Below are 19,700 nucleotides of genomic sequence, written 5' to 3'. Positions count from 1 at the left end.
CTGCTTTCATAAAATTAAATCTCCGATAAGGTGTTGCAGGTTCCACACCATTTCCTGAAAGGGAGATAAGGAGAGAGTTTGCACCTCACATCCTGAGCAACAGTGACTCAGAAAATCCAACTCTGGGTACAGAAAGCACAGATCCAGGAAAATTCATCACTTGATAGAGAAAAGTCGTTCCAGTAGAGAGATGAAAACTTTAAAGTCCCACAAAAACAAAGAACAAGATGTACTTTAAAATGTGCATTGAATCTCAAACTACATCTTTGTCTTCCTTGATTTAAGGGCTAGACTCCTGCAGCTCAATAGGTCAGAGCAGAGGTTAGACAAAAGCACTCTGGTCTCTGAAAGCAGCTTCTACAAGCTGCTGGATCATCGTTCATGTGGTCGTGCCAAGGACTCAACCCATTGGAGGGATGTCACTCACACTGGCAAGGACACAGACCCACAAAAGGGTTAGTCTTGCTGGCACCCAAAGTGCAGCAATGTGTGGAGGTCACTGGGACTTGCAGGAGACAACCTACATGTCCAACTGCTCCCATAGAGACAAGCCCTGGACTGGATTTGCTTTTTTTGCTTACTCACATCACCTCTTCCCCATGGTGGGACCAGACAGACTGGGTGTACAGAGCTCTGGAAACCAGGCTGCAGGCAGTGCGAAGGCTTGAAGACACAGGACTTGCCCTCCCTGAAAGATTTAGCTGCAGAGAACCAGCTCTTGGCTGCCCAACATTGCAAGCTGTCTGTACAATCCTCTTCTTGTTGCCCCTCCCACTTGGCAAGAAATAACAGCAATTTTTCTGCAGATTTTAAAACTTAAGTCATCTGAAACTATAAAATTTGAGACAAAAATTACTGAAAAAGTCCAAATCCTCTGCTACCACAGACTAACTCTTTGTAAAACACTTATAAATAGAACTTTACCATCAAGTTTGATGGTACTGAAGGGAAAGCTTGATCACGTCACTAATGTCGGTTGGAGGAAACAGCCTCCGTGCTAACCTTCTATGCTTGTATTTCACACACTTTGACAATCTTAAATGTTTTCCACTGCTGCTGGTACTCTTCTCCTTGGTGTTAAGCTCCATGCAAAAAAGTCTGGAAACTTTCAACAAGTACATCCAAGTCGTCATCAAGTGGAGAAGCTGAATTGTCAATTTCCCTACATAAAGCCACCTTCAAAATATCTCCCTTTGCATCTAACAGTCAAACTGGAAACTTTAGCAGACACTTCTGTTTAACTTGGTAGGGAAAAAAAAAGTCAGCGGGGTTCTGCAAATTAATAAGCAGTTTTGCAGGGATGTGGTCTGGCATTCCCAGTTTTCCCACTGCATAGAGGCGCTGCAGTCCAGTGCAGTGCCCTCAGCCTGTCTGCTGTGAGAGTGGAGCAAAATGGGCAACAAAACCTCACTGGGAGTTCAAACAGATCCTCTTTGGCTCTCACACTGAGCTGCAAAGAACTGTGCAAACGTCTCTTTTGGGTAATTCTGCCACTGAACTCAAATCATAGCGGTTTTATATTGAAATGAAGAGCTCTCTCTTTCACAGTGAACAACTCATTTTCAAGTAAACAACTAAATTAATCACAAAAAAATCAGATAGGAGATTTGCAGATAACTTAGATGGGAGAAAACTGTGCGACAGTCTTGTTGCTGCAGTTTGAGATAAAAAATTGCTTTGGATTTCTTGAACAAAAGTGCCAACCCTGGGGAGAATCATACACACACACACAGAAGAAGAATCTGCATATTCTGGAGAAAATATATTTCCTCAGGGGAAAATTACTGAACATCTGAAACCCCTGAAGAAAGCAGACAGGAAACCTGGTCCTATTTAGTTCTCATTACTGATGTCTGCGTTCACCTGGCATGCCCATGCAGACTCTCTGCATCAGACTTCCAGGACACAAACTTTCCCCACCACTCATTAATTCCCCCGACACTTTTCCTGTTTAATACATTACGTGAAGAAAAGCCCTCTTTGCCCAGTGATAGTTGGTTAAGAATAATCCAATCTCAGAGGTGATGGATAGCTGCATGATCTTTAATATACTTGTCCTATGTTGTATTTTATATTATTCTGCTTGCTTTCTTTCCCTATACTGTCTGCTATGTCTATTCCTCCTCTCTCCCCCCTCTCCCACTGCCTGCCTTTCCCTTTTGGCAATTCTCTGCTCTGTTTCCAGCCTCACTTTTATCTGTGGATTTTTCCATGGCTCATTTTTTGGCCCCTTAAAGAAAATACAAAACCTAATGATGCACAGTGCCCTGCCAGACTTCTGACTTTTAAAGCTGATACACCTTTGCTAGCAAGTAGCACAATTTTGCCCATTTTCCAATATTTTCTCTAACAAGCTGGCTTTTGAATAATGATACCGTTTCCTTTTCATGATCACATTGCTAGGCAGTTCATCCAAAAGCTTTGTAAAGGCAATCTGAGCACATCCTTTTGCCTGGGAGGAGAGGACTGTCATTTCCCAGAGGGCAAACATGCACTGATGCTGATTTAAACAGAGCTCTGGAAACGGTGTGCTCTGCTGAGAATGGCTGAGGATCATTAGGGCTTACACAGCACAGAATTTCTAGCTAAGGTAATTTTAAATTACCCCAAATATACAGATTTCAGCTGAGTATCTGTGAATACATAGTTGCCACCCTGAGTCCACACTGAAAGCGGTTTTCTTTTGTAATATTTTGTGTAGAGTGTTTGGAAAAACTCTTCCGTGCCAGGGTGTCCTCTGAAGCAAGTGAGAGGAGAACAAGGGTTGAAAACCACTCCTTTTCTTCCAATATGTGAAGTGTATTCTGTTGTCTTTATATACAGACCCTCGTCATGGGCTCTGGCACACTTTGAGATTAGAATGGAGCCTCCTAGAACAGGAGGGAGGGGGCAATAGGAAGGAAATCCACCTTCCCTGTTGGGGGAAAAAAAAATAACAAAAAAAATAACAAGAAGAAAAAGGTAAGAAATCAATGTAATAAAAGACGGATAAAAGTAGACTAGAACAAATTAAGTACCTTCCTTGGTACCAGCATGGCAAAGAAACCAGCCTGGGGGTGGGAACTCCTGCTTTGCTCCCCTCTGCGAAAGGAGAGGAGTGGGGCAGGATGTAGGGACATCCACAGCACACAGCAGGGATCTGCCTGGCTCCTGGAGAAGCTGCTAGACAAAAGGCAGCGGGAGCCCAGCCATCTGCAGAGCCCTCCTGGAGTCCCACCAAAGCCAGCGGGAGGAGATCCAGCGCACCCCCAGGGTTGCTGCTATGGTATTTTAGCTCCTTCCCCCAGTCTTAACAAGCCCTGGAAAACTTCACACAGTTTCTTCTCTAAACTGGCTGTAGGCTTTCTCCCAAGTTAATGAGAAACAATTTCTGTGCTACTCATCCAGAAAAGAGCCCTTCTTCAAAGCCCTTTTCCAGGTGCCATGTGCAAGCAGGAGCAGATCTAGGTTCCCTCTTTAGATCTCACTTGTCTGCATCCAAGGACTGCTCCTGGGAGCTGTTTCAAAGGCTGAAGTGTCAGCATCAGAAAGAAGAGAGGTGTGTGGGTGTGAAGTTACTAAATGCAAAACTGTCACTCTCCTTTCATTTACAAACCTGAATATGCATGCATGCAAAAATGTAGGGCTTACATTAAACTTTTTACTCTAGGAGCAGAAAAAATGAAGGAAAAGAAGACTAAATGATAAGATGAGGCTATGCAGGTTGGAATTCTCTCTCAGCTAATCTTTCTTTTTCATCAGTAATTATTTCTGTTAATAAACACCGCCCTGCCTTGAATTAGAACTGTCTTATCACTCCAGGGAAGAGCACCACCACGGACACGCATTATTGTGTTGCTGTCTGGTGTCTGGTCAGTGACAGCAACCAATAGCAGATGGATTTTTTTTTAGTCTCTAACTCAGCCAAAAGCTGTGCAGAGAATTGTCCATGCCCAATGTAGGATAGCCCCAGCTTAGAGTCTGTGCTAAACAAATTGTGTTTGTGCACTGTGAAGAATCACATTACTGCACCTAGGTCAGCAAAGAAGCCCTTGCTGCAACCAACAGACCAATGGTATCAGCCAGACCCCCTGAAAGACCAAATCTACATGGAGTAAAAGGTCCCTTTTGCTTTTCTGCAACTTATTACATTATGAAAGGATTCGTCAGATGAGATTTTCAGTATAATACAATCAGCTACATGTGGGGAGTGGAAATTAATGAGAATGTCTTTCCTTTGCAAAGAAATACAGACTGATCTGCTAGGTTTAAAGGAAGAGCTAAGAATTTTAAAATGCAAACACATCCACATATAAATACACACTTCCCTGGTTTCCAGTCCTGGAAACAGAAATGCAGAGGGTCAGTGCTGTCCTATTGGCTCTCTGCTTGTAGGACCAGAGCAACAGCTACAAAGGTAAAGCACACAGATCGACAGAGGCATTATTTTGTGATGAAAATCCTTGCGTGTCTTGCAGCAAACCTTTACTTGTAACTAGTGTCCATCCTTCACAGTAATGGTGAATACTAGTAAAATATTCCTACAATTTTTGATTATAGGCATTGCCTAACCCTGATTTTCTTACTCATTACAAGCAACAGTACAGATAAGTAGAGCTCTGGCATGACATGCAGCCAAATGAGTGAATAACTTCTGAATATATCAACTACTTGGATGCAGATTGCTTATTAAATACTGCTGAACAGCAGGTAGCATAGCCAAGAACACAGATTTACTGCACTCTTCGTCTCTGGACAAACTCAGTATTTCAGTGGGACTTCCTTGACTCTTTCTCTTTTCCTTATGGGACCTGTAACACCATGGCTGCACTACAGACACCACTTCTGGTCACAGTCTCACGAGCACACATGTACCAAAGATAACCAAAAGCACTGATAACTCCAGGGTGAATAGTCTATGGCAGGGACTCAAAAACTGACAGCTTCACAAGCAGCCGCTTGAATAAAGCCTGTATTCCAGGGCTGGGCTGAGCAGTTCCACTCCTCACATCTAATAATGCCTATGCATTAAGAGAGATTTCCCAACCCAAGGGCATTCTTGCTTCCCCAGTGGCTTCCCTTGACTTGTATGAGAGTTGAGCCTTTCTTTCATTAGGGCCGTGTTAAGGTCAGCTCTCTCTTTCTTCCCCAGCTGCCCTTTTTCATAATACTTGCAGGAATGCAACATCTCTGAAAACTGCATCCAGTCTGCTGTATTTTGTCAGAGTTGGCTAATGGATTTTAAAGTTATAAGGAGCAGAGTGAGATATATCATCAGACGGCCAAGCAGGCACACAAACACATCATGTACACTTGAGGAAACAAGGTCATCTTGTTTTGATGTGCGACTCCGTGAGGAATTTTGTAAGGAAGCAAACTTAATCAAATTCCCCCTAACACCTTAATTGCTTTTTGGCAGTCTGATGTTATGTTGCAGTAGTTATACCAGCTTTCAGGAAAAAGAAACAGGAAATAAGAAATAAAGAAAATATAAAATGAATAGCGGATATGAAAGATTTTACCTGGTTGTTACATGCGCTTACAAAAAACACCACTTCTGACTCAACACAGCTTCTCCATCCTCTGTAATTTCCTTCTATCCTAATAACTAAATGCATTCATTCTCCAAGGCTCTACAAAATACATATCAGTGTTGTAATACAGTAAAATATCGTAACGCATCATCTGTTTATAACAAAATTAATTACAACAGAAATATTTTACTCTCCAGATAGCATCTCAGAGATTTCTCTAACAAAGCATTTCACAGGAAAACAGCCTTATTTAAGGGGAGAAATGAACTTCGCCTCCCATCAGATGTCCTTCAGGTCCCCACCAACAAAATGAGACCAATGGCTTCTGAAATGTAAATATCCAGTATTTGCTGCCAATCAAATATTCCTGGAATTATTATACTGAATTTGAGTGAGACACCCCCAAACCAAGTAAACATAGTTTTAAAAAGGCACAAAACGAAAACATCAGCGTGAAAGCCCAACCTCAATGGTGTTAGCATAGGCTTTGACAATGATGGGGCATAGCTTGGCCAAGCACTAGCACTTCTTCCTTTTACATATTGTGGTTTCAGCAATTCACGTTCCAAGATTCAATATGCAAAAGTCATGAAAGCATACTACTGCTCTTATGCTTTCCCCAGGATACAACCCAACCAAACAGGAAGAGTTTGGTTCAGCTATTTTTGCTTGGGTGCTCCCTCCAGAAGACCCATGTGGGCTTATGTTCATGGCCCACAGTCATTTGGGGCTTGTTCTGGCTTAGCACAGAGAAGATTGTCTGGCTGTAGTATTTCATTCCCAATTTAATGCCAGGTCTTTCTGCACCTCCTTTTCTTCTAATGATGTCTGGGCTGTTGAGAAATCAGATTTTGATGCAAGCCAATTTCTAAGCACTTGCACACAATGCATAGTGTATACCTATATATAACTACTTCATTAGGTTGGAGGCTGAAAACACTAAAAGTTTCCTTCACTGTGAGAGGAGGCCAGGCCAGCAGGACTCACTGTGATCCTCTGATCACTGTGTTTGGCCATGGTCTTGGTCGAGTCCCACCTCATTCACCTCTGCAACAATGATTTTCAGTGAGCTGCTGTGAGTTCCAGCAGCCTGGCTCACACCTCTATGAGTAGCTGCGGCCTCCCACCATCACCTGGTGTGGCACCTGTGCAGCAAAGAAGGGAGGAGGCTCGGTGAGAGTGACCAAGCACTTCACAGGGGGTAGGTCACTCATTCTTGAGAGCAGGCACGCAGTGTCCAAATTGATGATGGGTATCAAACTGATGATGGGTATCAATCACATTGAGAAATGAAACGAGCTCTTCTGAGCTGAACTGCTCCTTGGTACAGAGCTCTGTGTATTGGGCTTGCTGTAATACAGTGTCACACACAACCATATACTGATAAAATACCTCCTAAGTGACAGAGTGACAAGAATAAGGATGAATGTTGATGTGACTTGTTAGGAGAGCAAGCATGGCATGCACAGAGAGGTGGATATGACTATTTGCAGTGTGCCAATCCATATGCTCCCTTGGTCCCAGTCTGCTGTTTGCACCTCCCAGTGCAACCTTTCCTGTACCAGCAGCATGCTCTGTAGCAGGGACGAAGGACAGTGCTCTAATTAGGGGCCTTACCAGAGTAGATACTACTGGAAGCAGACTACAGTGACTGCTGTGTCTGACCATCACTATGTTAACTGCAAGCCTCTATCATTTATTACATGACCATAAAAACAAAACATCAGTAGGACATGGCAGGCAATATTATAGCCTTGGAATGAGGTTGATGGATTCTGGATGTTGGAGTGAATGATCCCTGTAAATGTAAATAAAAAAACATTGGGTTTTCTATGCAGAAATACATTTTTTTACTCTTAAAATCCCAATTAACAAATAGAGCCTGATCATAAGACCACCTTTCTCATAAGAATATCTACTGAACTAGCATGCCATGTGCACATAACTCTTCAAGCGGAGTGCTCCACATCTAACTAGCTGTAGCACAACATTGTTCTCATTTAGTCTTTCAGAGATTATGTAACTAGCCTTATGGGCACAACTGACTCCTTCTAAGTCTTACAGACCAATGTGAGCAACACACTAGTATCTCCATATCAAAGTGTCAAGGAATAGTTGAAAATGAGTCAATAAAACAAATAAGAATTGAATCAAAATTAAATTCATGCTTTGAAGTTAAAGCACAAAGCTAGTTTGTGACGATTTCTATCTAAAAAAAGGAAAAGATAAGAGTAAACTGTCTTAAGTCTAGGTTGAGCCTGAGCCAAAAGTTTGTCATTTGGAGAAACTGGGACTTGGAGAAAAGTCCTGAGTTCTGGCACATCTCTGTATCTATAGTTTATTGGTCAGTGATTTTTTTTTCCACCCCAAACTCTCAGCTGTAGTTTTATTCCAGTTCCAGTGTACCACTACACAGAGCTTCATAACCCAGATTATAGGTTTTAGTATTGTCCATCTATTTATTCTCTCTATATGGGTTTATTTCTACGTTTTGTATGGCAGATATGTTCCTTACCATTATGCTAAGAATTGAAATGTTTGTAGCATCAGGTTGGTTTTGATGTGAAATTATTACTTCAGAAGTCTTTTTCAAGGAAGTAAATTTTATCAGGCTTTCAGAACCTTAAAGATTACAGAGAAATGAAAATTTCCATAGCTTTGTCAGCATATTTTTTTAAGAAGGTGGAAGGAAAATACATTTATGTGTTTCTGAAGTAGTCAGCACAAACCTTCCAAACTCACCACTCCTAAAAGCTGTTTGGGATATCTGCATATCCCCCACATTTACTGCAGTCCTACAGAAATGGAAACCATTATACCTTCAGTTTGAAGTGCTTAGAATTGAGTTTGAAAACCACACATCCTATAAAACCTCACAGGACTTTCTAGCAACAGAACTTCAAAAATGCCAGAATAGTCAAAGGACCAAAACCTTCTCCTCATCACATATGTGGCATTGCTGCAGGTGATACAGCGATATGGGCATAGGAAACGTACAACCCAAGGCACAAGGACTGAGGCATAGAAGACTTTCAGTTCCAGGTTGTTCAACATTTCTTTTGAGAAAGAGTAGAGATGCTCAGATTTGTACCAAGCAGTCTACAGGGAGCTCAGTCCAATGCCAACTTAATTTTACCAACACTGCATGACTCAGGAAAACAAAAAAGAAAAAAAAGGACAGATTGGATAATTGTATCAAAAAGTAAAGGCCATCACTACAACAATTATCCACATTAACTGCAATTGTTTCATATGAGAATCAACTGCTGTTTAAAGACTGTCGGTGCCAGAGGGAAACAAAACAGCTCCACAAAGGAAAGCTTGGTATTAAATGAGAGGGAAAAAAGTCACTTATCTTCTTTTACTGTCATTCCTGCGATAATAAAATGATAATGAAGGCCTGAAAGCGTAGAAGGTTTGCCATTGGTTAGTAAATGAACCTTCCTCAGATGACTCACAGACGAGATAGGGTAATTGCACCCACCTCCTTGTTAATGGCACAAAAAGAGGTTGTTTTTGTTGTACGGTTAGTCCCAAGCCATGTGCAGGCCAAGACTATCCTTTTCTCAGCCAAAATGTTCAAAATCTTTAGGGATTCAGCATGGAAAAATTACTGTAGTGTCTCTAAATGTAACACTGCCTGGGCTGTGACAGAGAGGTTGCAACAACACGTCTATTTTGTGGAACCAAAGCAGTGCTATTCAGGAAGATATCAGTGCAATAACTATTGGCTGATGAACAAGGACGCCTTTTCCCTGCCACTGCTGCTGGACATAATTTTATAAAGAAAAATATTATTTATAATTAAGTTGTAGGAGTTACATGTTGTTTATAAATGCTTGCCTTTCTGGTATTGTTCCTGTAAGCACAATCAAAGGAAATACGAAACAGTGCAACACTTAGAGAGCACAGGTGTTTTTGGCATCTCACTGATTAGAAATGCAAATTTGGGAAACAATTAACTAATGTGCTAGAAATCAACAATTTGCATAAAGCTCACTCTGGTCTTTACTATCACAGCTGCAACAAACTTCCCAAGAAAAACGCCTAAGGAAGTCAATTCAAAACGGCAGTAAATGAAGCAACACCCCATCTCTCTGTCTAGAATACACATTAGATCTTTGTTTTGCAAAAAGGCAGCTAAAGCATAAATTAAAGTCAAGATTTTCCAAAATAGGTGAGTGAAGTTGGCTACGCTTACATGACACCTAAAGGTGGTAACATGAACGTAATCCTCCTTGCTCATCCATGACACTGGGAACACGGTGCCTTTCACAGAAAGGTGTCAGAACAAAGTATGATGTGCTAACTGATAGACTTCATCCTGCTGCCATGATAACAGTACAGAAAGAGCCTGCTGCGAGCATTCCCCCACACTTGGAGAAGTAGAGATTTTCATACGGTCTACCAGAAACAGTTAAGTCCTAAAAGCAATGTTCAAAAAAAAGGAAATCCTTTCAAGAGAGGGATCATTTATCAGCACAACACTTGCTGAACTATTCTGTAGGAAACAATATTTCAATTCTACTGCATGAGTCAAGATGAAGACCTGGGCATCCAGTTCCAGACAAAGCTCCATGCCAAGGGCTCAAGTCTTGTCATGACACCAAGACACCCTCTGCACATGCAGAGTCTGCCACTCTCCCTAGTCCTGACAGCTGTTCCAGCCCTTGGGATCTGACTCTAAGCAAAAGGGGGCTTATCTTGGTCATAAAGCTTCACTAGCCTCCCACATGTTTTTAAAACACAAATCCCATACTGCAGATCAGTGTCTGTCCTGTCCAGATCCTGCAAATTCTGCTCAAACAGACTGTTTCTTTCTCTATCAGGCAGACAATGAATCTTCTTGCTTGAGTAAGGATTACTTAAATGAGAAAAAGGGTGCAATATCAAGCCCATTAGACTTAGTTCATCAGGTGAAAGGAAAAGATCTGCACCTCAAAATGTTTCTACTCCACTTATTAGATTTTCTTTGGCTTTTTGTTCTGTTTCAGATCATTCACTTATTTACTCTGAGCTTACTGTGCCTTCTGTCATTGTCAATATGGCTCAGCTGGCAGCAGATGCTCCTCTAGATTTGAGCACACTGGTATGAAATAATGAGAATGCAATGAGAATTGATGTGAACCTTTGTCTAAAATCTGTACGGAAGCCTTAATATGTATGAAATTCTGCTTCTGATCTGTTTTCCAGCTCCATGATATAGTAGGTCTCACGACTGCCCATACTGGAAGGGTAAGCAACAGCCCACTCTTTTCAGTTTGCTGAAACACTGGGTCCTGGAGTTGTCATTTGAGGAAAATATCCCCTTCAAACGCTGAGGTTTGCCCATTCCCAGTTTACTCAAATGCCAGGTCCCACTAAGACCTGGGTTCAAGAGGAACACTCCTGTATCATAACAGCATTTTTTAGAAACATCTGAAAATGTTAATGCTCTGGGGATGAGGATGATGGGTCTTGACTGACTCTCTCATTAATGGGTATTCAGTGTCACCCATCAGGAAAGGGGAAGACTGCCTTACAGAGAGGATGGCCTCTTCCACTGTGATTCCAAAAGTAGCTTTCCATGATTTTTTAGATACCTCCTGGGGCTTTGAATAAACAGAACTGTACTTTAACAATTATTGTGCCTGTTTTGCCTGGCTCCCAGAGAATTGCATTTTAGAAGAGCTGTACAATTCAACATTCACTGCTGTTTGGGCAAAATTACAGAAATGAAAAACAATGTGATAGTACCTGTAGCATCCACAGAATGTAAAATATGAAAGGTCTTATTTGTTCAATTATTTAAACCTTCCAATCTGCTAGTAAAAGCTATTGTATTGGCATTATATCCAAGGGCTCCCTAATCCATTCTAAATTTCAGATTCCTGTGTTAATCCTCGATTGCCTGATGAAAGCAGCTCAGTATGGAAATGTACGTTTCTTGACTCAATTTTTATTGAATAGATTTGTCTTCTTTCCCAGATCCCTTTTAGCTTTTCCATCCAGGAATTCAGCTGGCTTGCCTGCAATAATTACTTTATACTTTAAAAAGTTGGTCTCGGACTTCAAGGACATTCTAAATATGACAACTTTTCTATTTCATTTGACCCTTCCAACTTCTGTATCACAAACCACATGTATCCTGCTTTCTAGGTCTCACACAGGTTTCTTTGGTTTTGGTACTGAGATGCTTTACCAGGAGCATGGCGTTCAGGTTCTATGCAACCAAAGTTTCCCTTGGAAACACCTTTAGAATGACAGAATCATAGAATCATTCGAGTTGGAAAGGACTCTTAAAGGTCACCTAGTCCAACTCCCTTGCAACAAACAAGGACACCCCACAGCTCGATCAGGTTGCTCAGAGCCTGATCCAGCCATAGTTGTGCTGTAGCTCCCAAAAGCATTTTGGGGATTATGACTCCTTTTTCTTGCCCATTGACTCCCCATCAGTTTTGCTCAGCAGTCATTTCAAAAGATGTGTTTTGACTGACAATACTGCAAATGCAATTTGAACTTCAGGAGTCAAGCTGGATTCTCAGTTTTCACACCTCATCACTTGCAATAAGAGCTCTTCCAGGAGAAGGATGCTTTCAGTGGGTTTGCAAGGATGCAAATGGGCAGAATGCAGTCAACATTTCTCTTGAGGCTGCCAAGTAGGAGCAGAACTGAATTCACTCCCCCTTAGCACTGTTGCCATTGCAGGGCTACGTGAAGAGAAAAAGGCACAAAAAAGCTTAATAAAGTCACTCTGAATGCCCCCGCACAATAGATCTGTTGGTTTTGATGGAGCATCATTTAGAGAATCAAACCGCCCTTTGCTTACTGTTGGCACACAGCTCCTAAATTTTGTTTGCCAAACAGCCTGTCTGTTGGATAATTGTAGATGCATTTGGGAGAGCACAGGAAAAAGGGAATTATGGGAATTATATTTCAAGATTTTCCCAGTCTCAACTTAGCTATGGTTCTGGACATTCCTAAGCTAAACTTGACATCACTGTATTTTTCAGTGGTTTTCTTTCAGGAATTTGTCTGATTTTTGAGTATACAAACATGACAGCGTCCCATTGCCATGAGTATGACAACACGCAGAAAAAGACTTTCTGTAGATGGAATAAATGTTATCCTGGGTTAGTTTCAGTGGAAGTTCGGCGTTTGTTTTCCAGTAGGTGCCCTGAAATGTTGTTCCTGTTGGTTTTGTAGAATCACAGAATTGAGTTGGAAGGAACACTTAAAGGCCATCTGGTCCAACTCCCTGCACTGAACAGAGGCACTCACTGCTCCATCAGGTGCTCAGAGCCCTGTCCAACCTGACCTCAAATGTCTTCAGAGACGGGGCACCCACCCCCTCTCTATGCAACCTGTTCCAGTGCCTCACCATTCTTACTGCAAAAAACTTCTTCCTTATGTCCAATCTAAATCTCTCCTCTTACAGTTTGAAACCATTTCCCCTTGTTTTGGGAGTCCTTGGAGCCTGTCTCTATAGCTCCTGTATAGCTCAGATGCCCGCCTTGCAGCTAGGTGAGCATCTCCTCGGCCTGGAGCAGGCATAATGAGGCAGAAGAGCTGCTGAGTCACCGTGACAAAGCTGCTCATTAACTCAACCTGCAGCACGAGAGGGAGGGGAAGCCCTTCTGGGCAGGAGATGGGAAGGCAGACAGCTTTCTAGAAGGAAAGTCAAGCGTAGGAGAGAAGCTGAGCTCGGATAGTGGTATTTTTTTTTTTTTAATTAAGCCATGTTCTAAGAAAGCAGGAAAACTTGAAAATCTATCTAACTCCTGATTTTGAGGATTTTTTTGTATGTCAGGAGAAAAAAAAAAAAAAAAAAAGCAGCAATTCAAAGCCCCACATAAATACTAATATAGATATTTTCCCAGCAGACTGCAAAAGAGCTGAGCCCTCGCAGGGAGCGGGCACATGTCATCCTATGGGCACCTACACCACCAGCGCAGGCTGGTCACAATGTGCAAATTCAGAGGAGAAAAGCTACACTTTACTCATTGGCTCCTCTGAATCACAGCAAGGCAATCCATCCTTCGGTGATTTGAATGTGTGCTCTGAACTGAACGCGCCAAGAACCTGGTAGTGCTCTTGTTCTCGCACTTTGCAACTTGAGCTGTCTGCTTGAAGCCCTTATCTGCTTACAGGGCTCGCCTGCCAAACACGCTCTGCAGTGTGGCAGTGAGAAGTTGTGTGCAGCCTCAAGTCCTGGTGCTTGGCATTCCTCATGTGCTGGCACAGGGCCGGGCCGAGCTGCTGAGATCTGGCAGTGTGCAACCCAGCTGACAAACGCCCCAGCTCAGGGCAAGTTCCATGTTCTGTCAAGGCTGTAGGAAACCACTGCACTGGCATCTAACTGCAGGTCTGTAAAGCTCAGAACTTACAGGACTGTGCTGCAGCTCAGTCCTGCAGCATCACTTTCTCCTTCCTAAGTTCCTCTTATGAAGCCTCATCTTAGGAGGTGCTGAGCACCCCAGCTCCCACCACCTGCAGCAAAGTCTGGATGTACAGCAGCACCTCTATGGGTCTCCAGCTCCTCAGGGATGACCTGTAGAGAAAAGCAGCATGACAACTTGAAGGCTTTCAGCTTGCTGAGTCTCTTAATAACTCTCCCATGGGAAGGCAGAACTCTCCCTTCACAGCTGGAGACAGCAGGCAGTCTGCCTCCTGAAATCTGGAATCACACAGATTCTGGCAGCAACAAGCACCTGAACAGAACAGCTAGCTACACACAGCCCAGCTCACAGCCAACCCTGGAACCTCACAGTCAAAGTTCCCACCACCAAGGAGCTGGTGATGCTGTAGGGACATCACCAGGTTTCTCCCTGTCCAGGTACCTCCAGCATCCATCCCTGCACTGCAACACTGCTGTAGGACTGAACTCAAGTGCAGATGGTTTGCATCTGCTGAGCTTAGCTGCTGGCATAATTGAAAGCTGTGTCCATAGCTGAAGGTGTCAGAAAACATTTATCAGCACAGACTGATCCTGCAGTGCCCGGGGACCTCCTGAGAGCAGCTCCTGTCTGCGCACAGCTCCCACACATCACCTGCCCCTCACTGCCCTTCACTATGGGGCAGCTGGAGCTGCCAGCACAATGCCCATTTCCTTACTGGGAGGATGCTGCACGTTCCTCACAAGGTGTTGAAGTGAAAAAAAATGCAGCTGCATCTGAGACCTTAATCTCTGAAGAGAATGAACTACGTTAAGGTGTAGTCTGTGCTTGAGCATTCATGGCAAAAAATCATTTATACTGACATGCAAATTTAGCTAAATTTTTATTCTTTCCCCTATCTCTTGGTTTGCACCATTTCCCTCAGGTGGCAAAGTGCTCTTTGCCAGTAATTCTTTATAAATGCCCCAGCCATTCCCACTAACTGCAGCAGGTCTCCACTGCACTGCTCAGTATTAAAATATGCCCAAATCTCTCTCCTCTCCAACTCACCAAAACCATTTTTTGAACCACTCCGAGAACTTAATCACATTTCACTATTCTGGTTGTAATCAGTGTGCATGCTTCACACAATATCTGCTTTCTGTGCAGGTAGTGAACATATGACCATCTATTTAACATAAGAGGACAATGATAGCTGAATGCTGTCATAGAGTAAATCATATATGACTGTTTATGGAAAATATGCAGATAGTTAATTTTTCTTGGGCTATTTTTTGAGGTTTGTGGTGGTTTGGGTTATGTTTCAGCCTATGCAGAATTCAAGCAGCACGCTCAGTTCTCTTCACCTCATACCTACGTGCCTTCCCTTTAATGAAACTTCACTCAGCTGCCGCTCTGTATCACCACGAGCTTCTCCCATCAAATCAGAACCACTTTAATGAGAAAGCAATAGCTCCAGGTCAACCTTTCTGACAGAGCCTTAAAATACTTTTCACTCTTTTGTGCAAGATGATAAAAACACAAGAAATTCATAGGGGTATGAAGCCTGAAAAACTCAAGCTTACATACCTGGTGGTCTTCTGAGAGATAAAAAGAAAAATCAGATAAAATAAAGGCCATCCTAAAACACGAAAGGGCATGATTCATCACGCGGTTACGTAAGGTAATGGTGCCATGACACTGTTTAGGTCACCTCACAGCAGTGTGACTCTGGTGTAAGACGGGATAAATCCAGCCCTGTGCTTTCATTTTCAATGGATGCCCAAATAACAAACAGCAGGAAGAACTCTGGCTTCAATCGCTCCAACCATGTCCCAGCAAGGAAAATCTTGAGGGTGGGTTCAGCCTGGGAGACACAGACACTCAACCCTCCTTGAGTTGGATAAGAAACCAGATAGAGAAAAACATCACAGATGTGCTATTCTATCAACCAGCCCCACTCCTCCCAGGGGGTGAACAGTCATAGCCAAGGGCTCTTCCCTTCTCTGTACTCCAGAACTTGCAGTGTATCTCTGCTACAAATGTAGATAATTGTACATATATTTAATATTAATATATTTTCCTTTTTTTTTCTTTTTTTTTTTCTTTTTTCTTTTCTTTTTTGCTTAGCTAAGTTGCTGCCTTGTCCCTGAGGAGCTTTTATCATTACATTAAAGATATTATTTTTGCTCTAACTGACAGACATCGCAAACTATCTATAAAGCCAGCTACAGATATCTGCTCTCTGCAGATTCATTATACTTCACTGATCCCCTCATGGAGCAAATTCACCTCATTTTGGAGTACAGTCACTGGATCAGAAGCAACCATACTGCAGCCTCCTCTGAGGTCAGCTCCCTGAATCATGTCCTGCTGGGGAAAGGGGTGAGGCCAAAGGCAGAGCTCAACAAATTGGCAAAATGCATCCGCAGATATCCTCCATCTGCCAGCAACTGTAGCACATTGTGGCTAGGAAATATTTTCTACATATGTCAGAGACTTCAAATCAACTAATTTGATTCAGAAATGTTTCAGGCTGAAAGGCACCACTGCACAGACAGCAGCACGGGGCAAGGAACAGGGATGGCACAACAGCAGGGTGCTTTTCTAATCATTTCCCAAATGAATCTGTAACCTTTGGCGATGCAATCTGAAGGAAACGGCGCAGACACAAACACAAATGAACCTCTGGGATCACAATAAAAGTGGAGGCACGTGATCATGACGTAGACCAAGATATTCTCTCTCCCTGTTTAACTGTATCATCAACACTTATTACATTTCTCTCTGAAAATGGTGCAACTATCTGTTGTCATTATCTACTATTGCAGTACATTTCTATTTTCCCCCTTGTTCTTGCTTTGAGAGTTTGTCAGTGCATTACGGGCCTTTAGCTGCCAATCAATCCCATGTTGCCATTTTTCTGCTCCTGACAGATCCTGCTCAGGAACACCTCCCTGCAGGGGCTTGGAAAGCCTCAGGATGTGTAGATGGATGTCATTTACTTGAGCTGATCTCTTCCTCGAGCTCCCTGTTGGCATCCCTTGAACAGGTGAGCATTCAGCTGGTATAAATCAGCTGTGCTCTCCTGGGACTCACTTACATCAACCACAAATCCAGTCCAAAATTTCTCATGTATCAGGCTGTCAGACTGTATCCCTTCCTGAAAGGATGATTATCAGCAAAAGATGAGCTAGAAACACTTAAAAAGTGGTGCTGGAGCTATAATCCTAAAGCTGTTGACATAGCAGGTTGAAGCCTATCAGGCTAAAAATTTAAGAACAAAGAGAAGAAAATACAGCTGCCCAATAAATAACAAGACTGACTATCGTTACTAAGAGAAAAACAGGGATGTCACTCACTACTTTTACGATAACAATAATGTGTTAAGTTCACAGAAATGAAAGGATTCAAAGATGATACTATGCATGGTAACACACGAGACCACATAAAGAACTCTCTTAAATCAGTGCTAACGAAACCAAAAAATGACAACCAAAACGAATCTCCGAGCTCTGCCTGCAGTGCCTAGGTACCTGTCAGACTAAAAGCTGGACTTCCCCAAATTAAGTCATCAGTTCAACAAGGATCTGAACAGTGCTCTCAGACATGTGGTCTGAGTTTGGGGTGGTCCTTTGTGGAGCCGGGAGTTGGATTGAATGATTTTTACGGGTCCCTTCTAACTCAGGATATTCTATGATTCTCAGTCTTACATTCTGTTACAGCCTCCTCACATTGGGGAATACTGGAAGTGACGTTCCCTTTGGCTTCGTGTCCCCGCTGAATCTGTCTGCATCCCATTTTCTCCAACTTTGCAAAAAATTACTGCACCTTTGCAAAAATAGATCTGACTCTTCCAACATGCACCTTGCAGTGAAAGAACCAATCTACTCCAGCCAGCACGTCTCCTGCGCGCAATGATGGAATTTCACTTTATTGCACAAATTGCTCTGTCCTTCCCCAACACATGACTCAAGAGGTGACACTGACAGAGGCAGAGCGGTGCCGGCAGAATCCTGCATGGCTCAGTGCTATCGGTGAGTGGGCAGCCAGCAGATGCCAATGCCAATGAACACTCATGGTGCAGTCGAAGGTACATGAGCAGTGCAAATGTAAATGGCACTGCTTTACAGGATGGCGCAGGATTAAGGGGGCTTTGCATGATCTGGCTGTGTGGCCACAGCCCTGCAAACAGATCAGTGGATTAGCAACCCTGAGCAAACAGCCAGAACAGAAAGAGGAGTGGAGTTTGATGCCGCTCACTGCGGTCTTACTTTCTCCCAAAGCATACCCAGCTCTAATTTGCTTTTGCTCTTGCAGAAAAAATAGGCAAAGTTCACCCTGTGTCCCAGCTGTCAGGATTGCAAAACAAATGGGAGATGTGAGTAAGTTTATTTAATTGTTACCAGTATTAAAGGCATCTTAAGGGAATCATTCTTAACAGAGAATAATTTGTAATAGATAATAAATTACATTTTCCTCTCATTTCTTCCTTGGGAAAAATCTATTAAGACTCTATAATTAAAACTCCTGAACATAATTCAACTATATGTTTTTAATTGAAAAATGTCTGTTTCAGAAAGTCCTTTCTTCTTTTTCTTTTTCTTTTTTCATGAAAACAGCATTCGCTCTCTTGAGAAATGCCACAGAAAATTATTAATTGACATTCGTCACCAAAACCTCTAAACGAAACGTTCCTTTACTCACGCAGCATCTTGAAGCCCTAAGATTTTGGCACCCGATCCCATTTTTATTTGAACATCCTAGACAAACAAAAAAATGACTTTCTCTAATCCCTTTTAATAACAGCGATGAAGATGATACGGGAAGATACAAAACGTGCTCAGGCAGGCGTGTGATTCACCACGCTGTCCTTTTTCCTCCCTACGCCGCACAGATTAGCGCAATCAGTCGGCAGTGACCAAGAGAGAGCTTCCTGTCTGGTTTGGTTTTGCGTCTTCTTAATTTTTTTTTTTTTAAATTGATTTCACACTTTGGGATCCTTAGTTTGTATCCAAGGCGCTGCGGTTTGATTCCATACATTCCTATGTACTCATACTAGAAAAAAAAGAGCAATAAACTAAACAAGGACACCACCACTAGACCTAATTCACTGCCAAATTCTGTCTCTGTAGGTTACAACTGGGTTCCTCGAAACAGCAACTTAATCATTTACTGAGATCTTAAGAGAATTTAAGTGAGAAAAAAATGACAAACATGTACTTACTGATGTGTATAGATATCCTTCGCTGTTCATTGCCAGATACAATTTTGTTTGAACCCCCTGAATCGCCACCACTCGTAAACCCACAGGTATGAGGTTAAACAACGCTGGGAGAGAACAGAGATGGAAAGCAAAATTAATCCTTTACAGTATGCAGATTAGATAGAGCATTAAGCCGTAATTACTAGAGCCAAATACAAAAAAAAATCTATTCATGCATATATTAATTTCCGTGGGCGCCATGGAACAATACTGCTAATATCTTTGTCTTGTATAGCAATTTCTAGCAATAGCTCAGAAATTATCTACAGAGGATAATCAACACATCTCCCCCCTTCACCATGAAGGTGGTGGATTGGAGGTGCTGAGAGATGAGCCGACTTACCTGCCTCGTAAGCACAATACAAGGACTGAGCAGAGTTAAACATACCTTTATTTTTGTTTAATGATGATAAATGTGGAAGAAAAAAAGAAAGAAAAAAAGAAAACTCCCAAACAAACAAAAAGTTCCGTAAAACGATCAATACTTTTTTTTTTTTTTTTTTTCCAAATCCAGGAAACATTTTTTGACCGAAAAAAGAAGAAATTCAGAAAAGCTAAAAGCCCTCA

General features: G+C 42.3%; 1 protein-coding gene across 3 annotated transcripts in view; it reads right to left on the bottom strand.

Moving 5' to 3' along the window:
- Positions 1-19,700, bottom strand: part of FGF13 (fibroblast growth factor 13) — a 210,348-nt gene that overhangs the window by 25,102 nt on the left and 165,546 nt on the right. For all 3 annotated transcript variants that reach the window (XM_052673669.1, XM_052673667.1, XM_052673668.1), the window contains one exon: positions 19,095-19,198. In XM_052673669.1, the coding sequence (XP_052529629.1) occupies positions 19,095-19,198 (104 nt within the window). The remainder of the gene's footprint in view (positions 1-19,094; positions 19,199-19,700) is intronic.

Source organism: Tympanuchus pallidicinctus, unplaced genomic scaffold (genome assembly GCF_026119805.1).
Source record: "Tympanuchus pallidicinctus isolate F22 unplaced genomic scaffold, pur_lepc_1.0 scaffold13, whole genome shotgun sequence".
NCBI classification, from domain to species: Eukaryota; Metazoa; Chordata; class Aves; order Galliformes; family Phasianidae; genus Tympanuchus; species Tympanuchus pallidicinctus.
The sequence above is the reverse complement of the archived record's forward strand: the minus strand, read 5'-3'. Positions and strand labels throughout refer to the sequence as shown.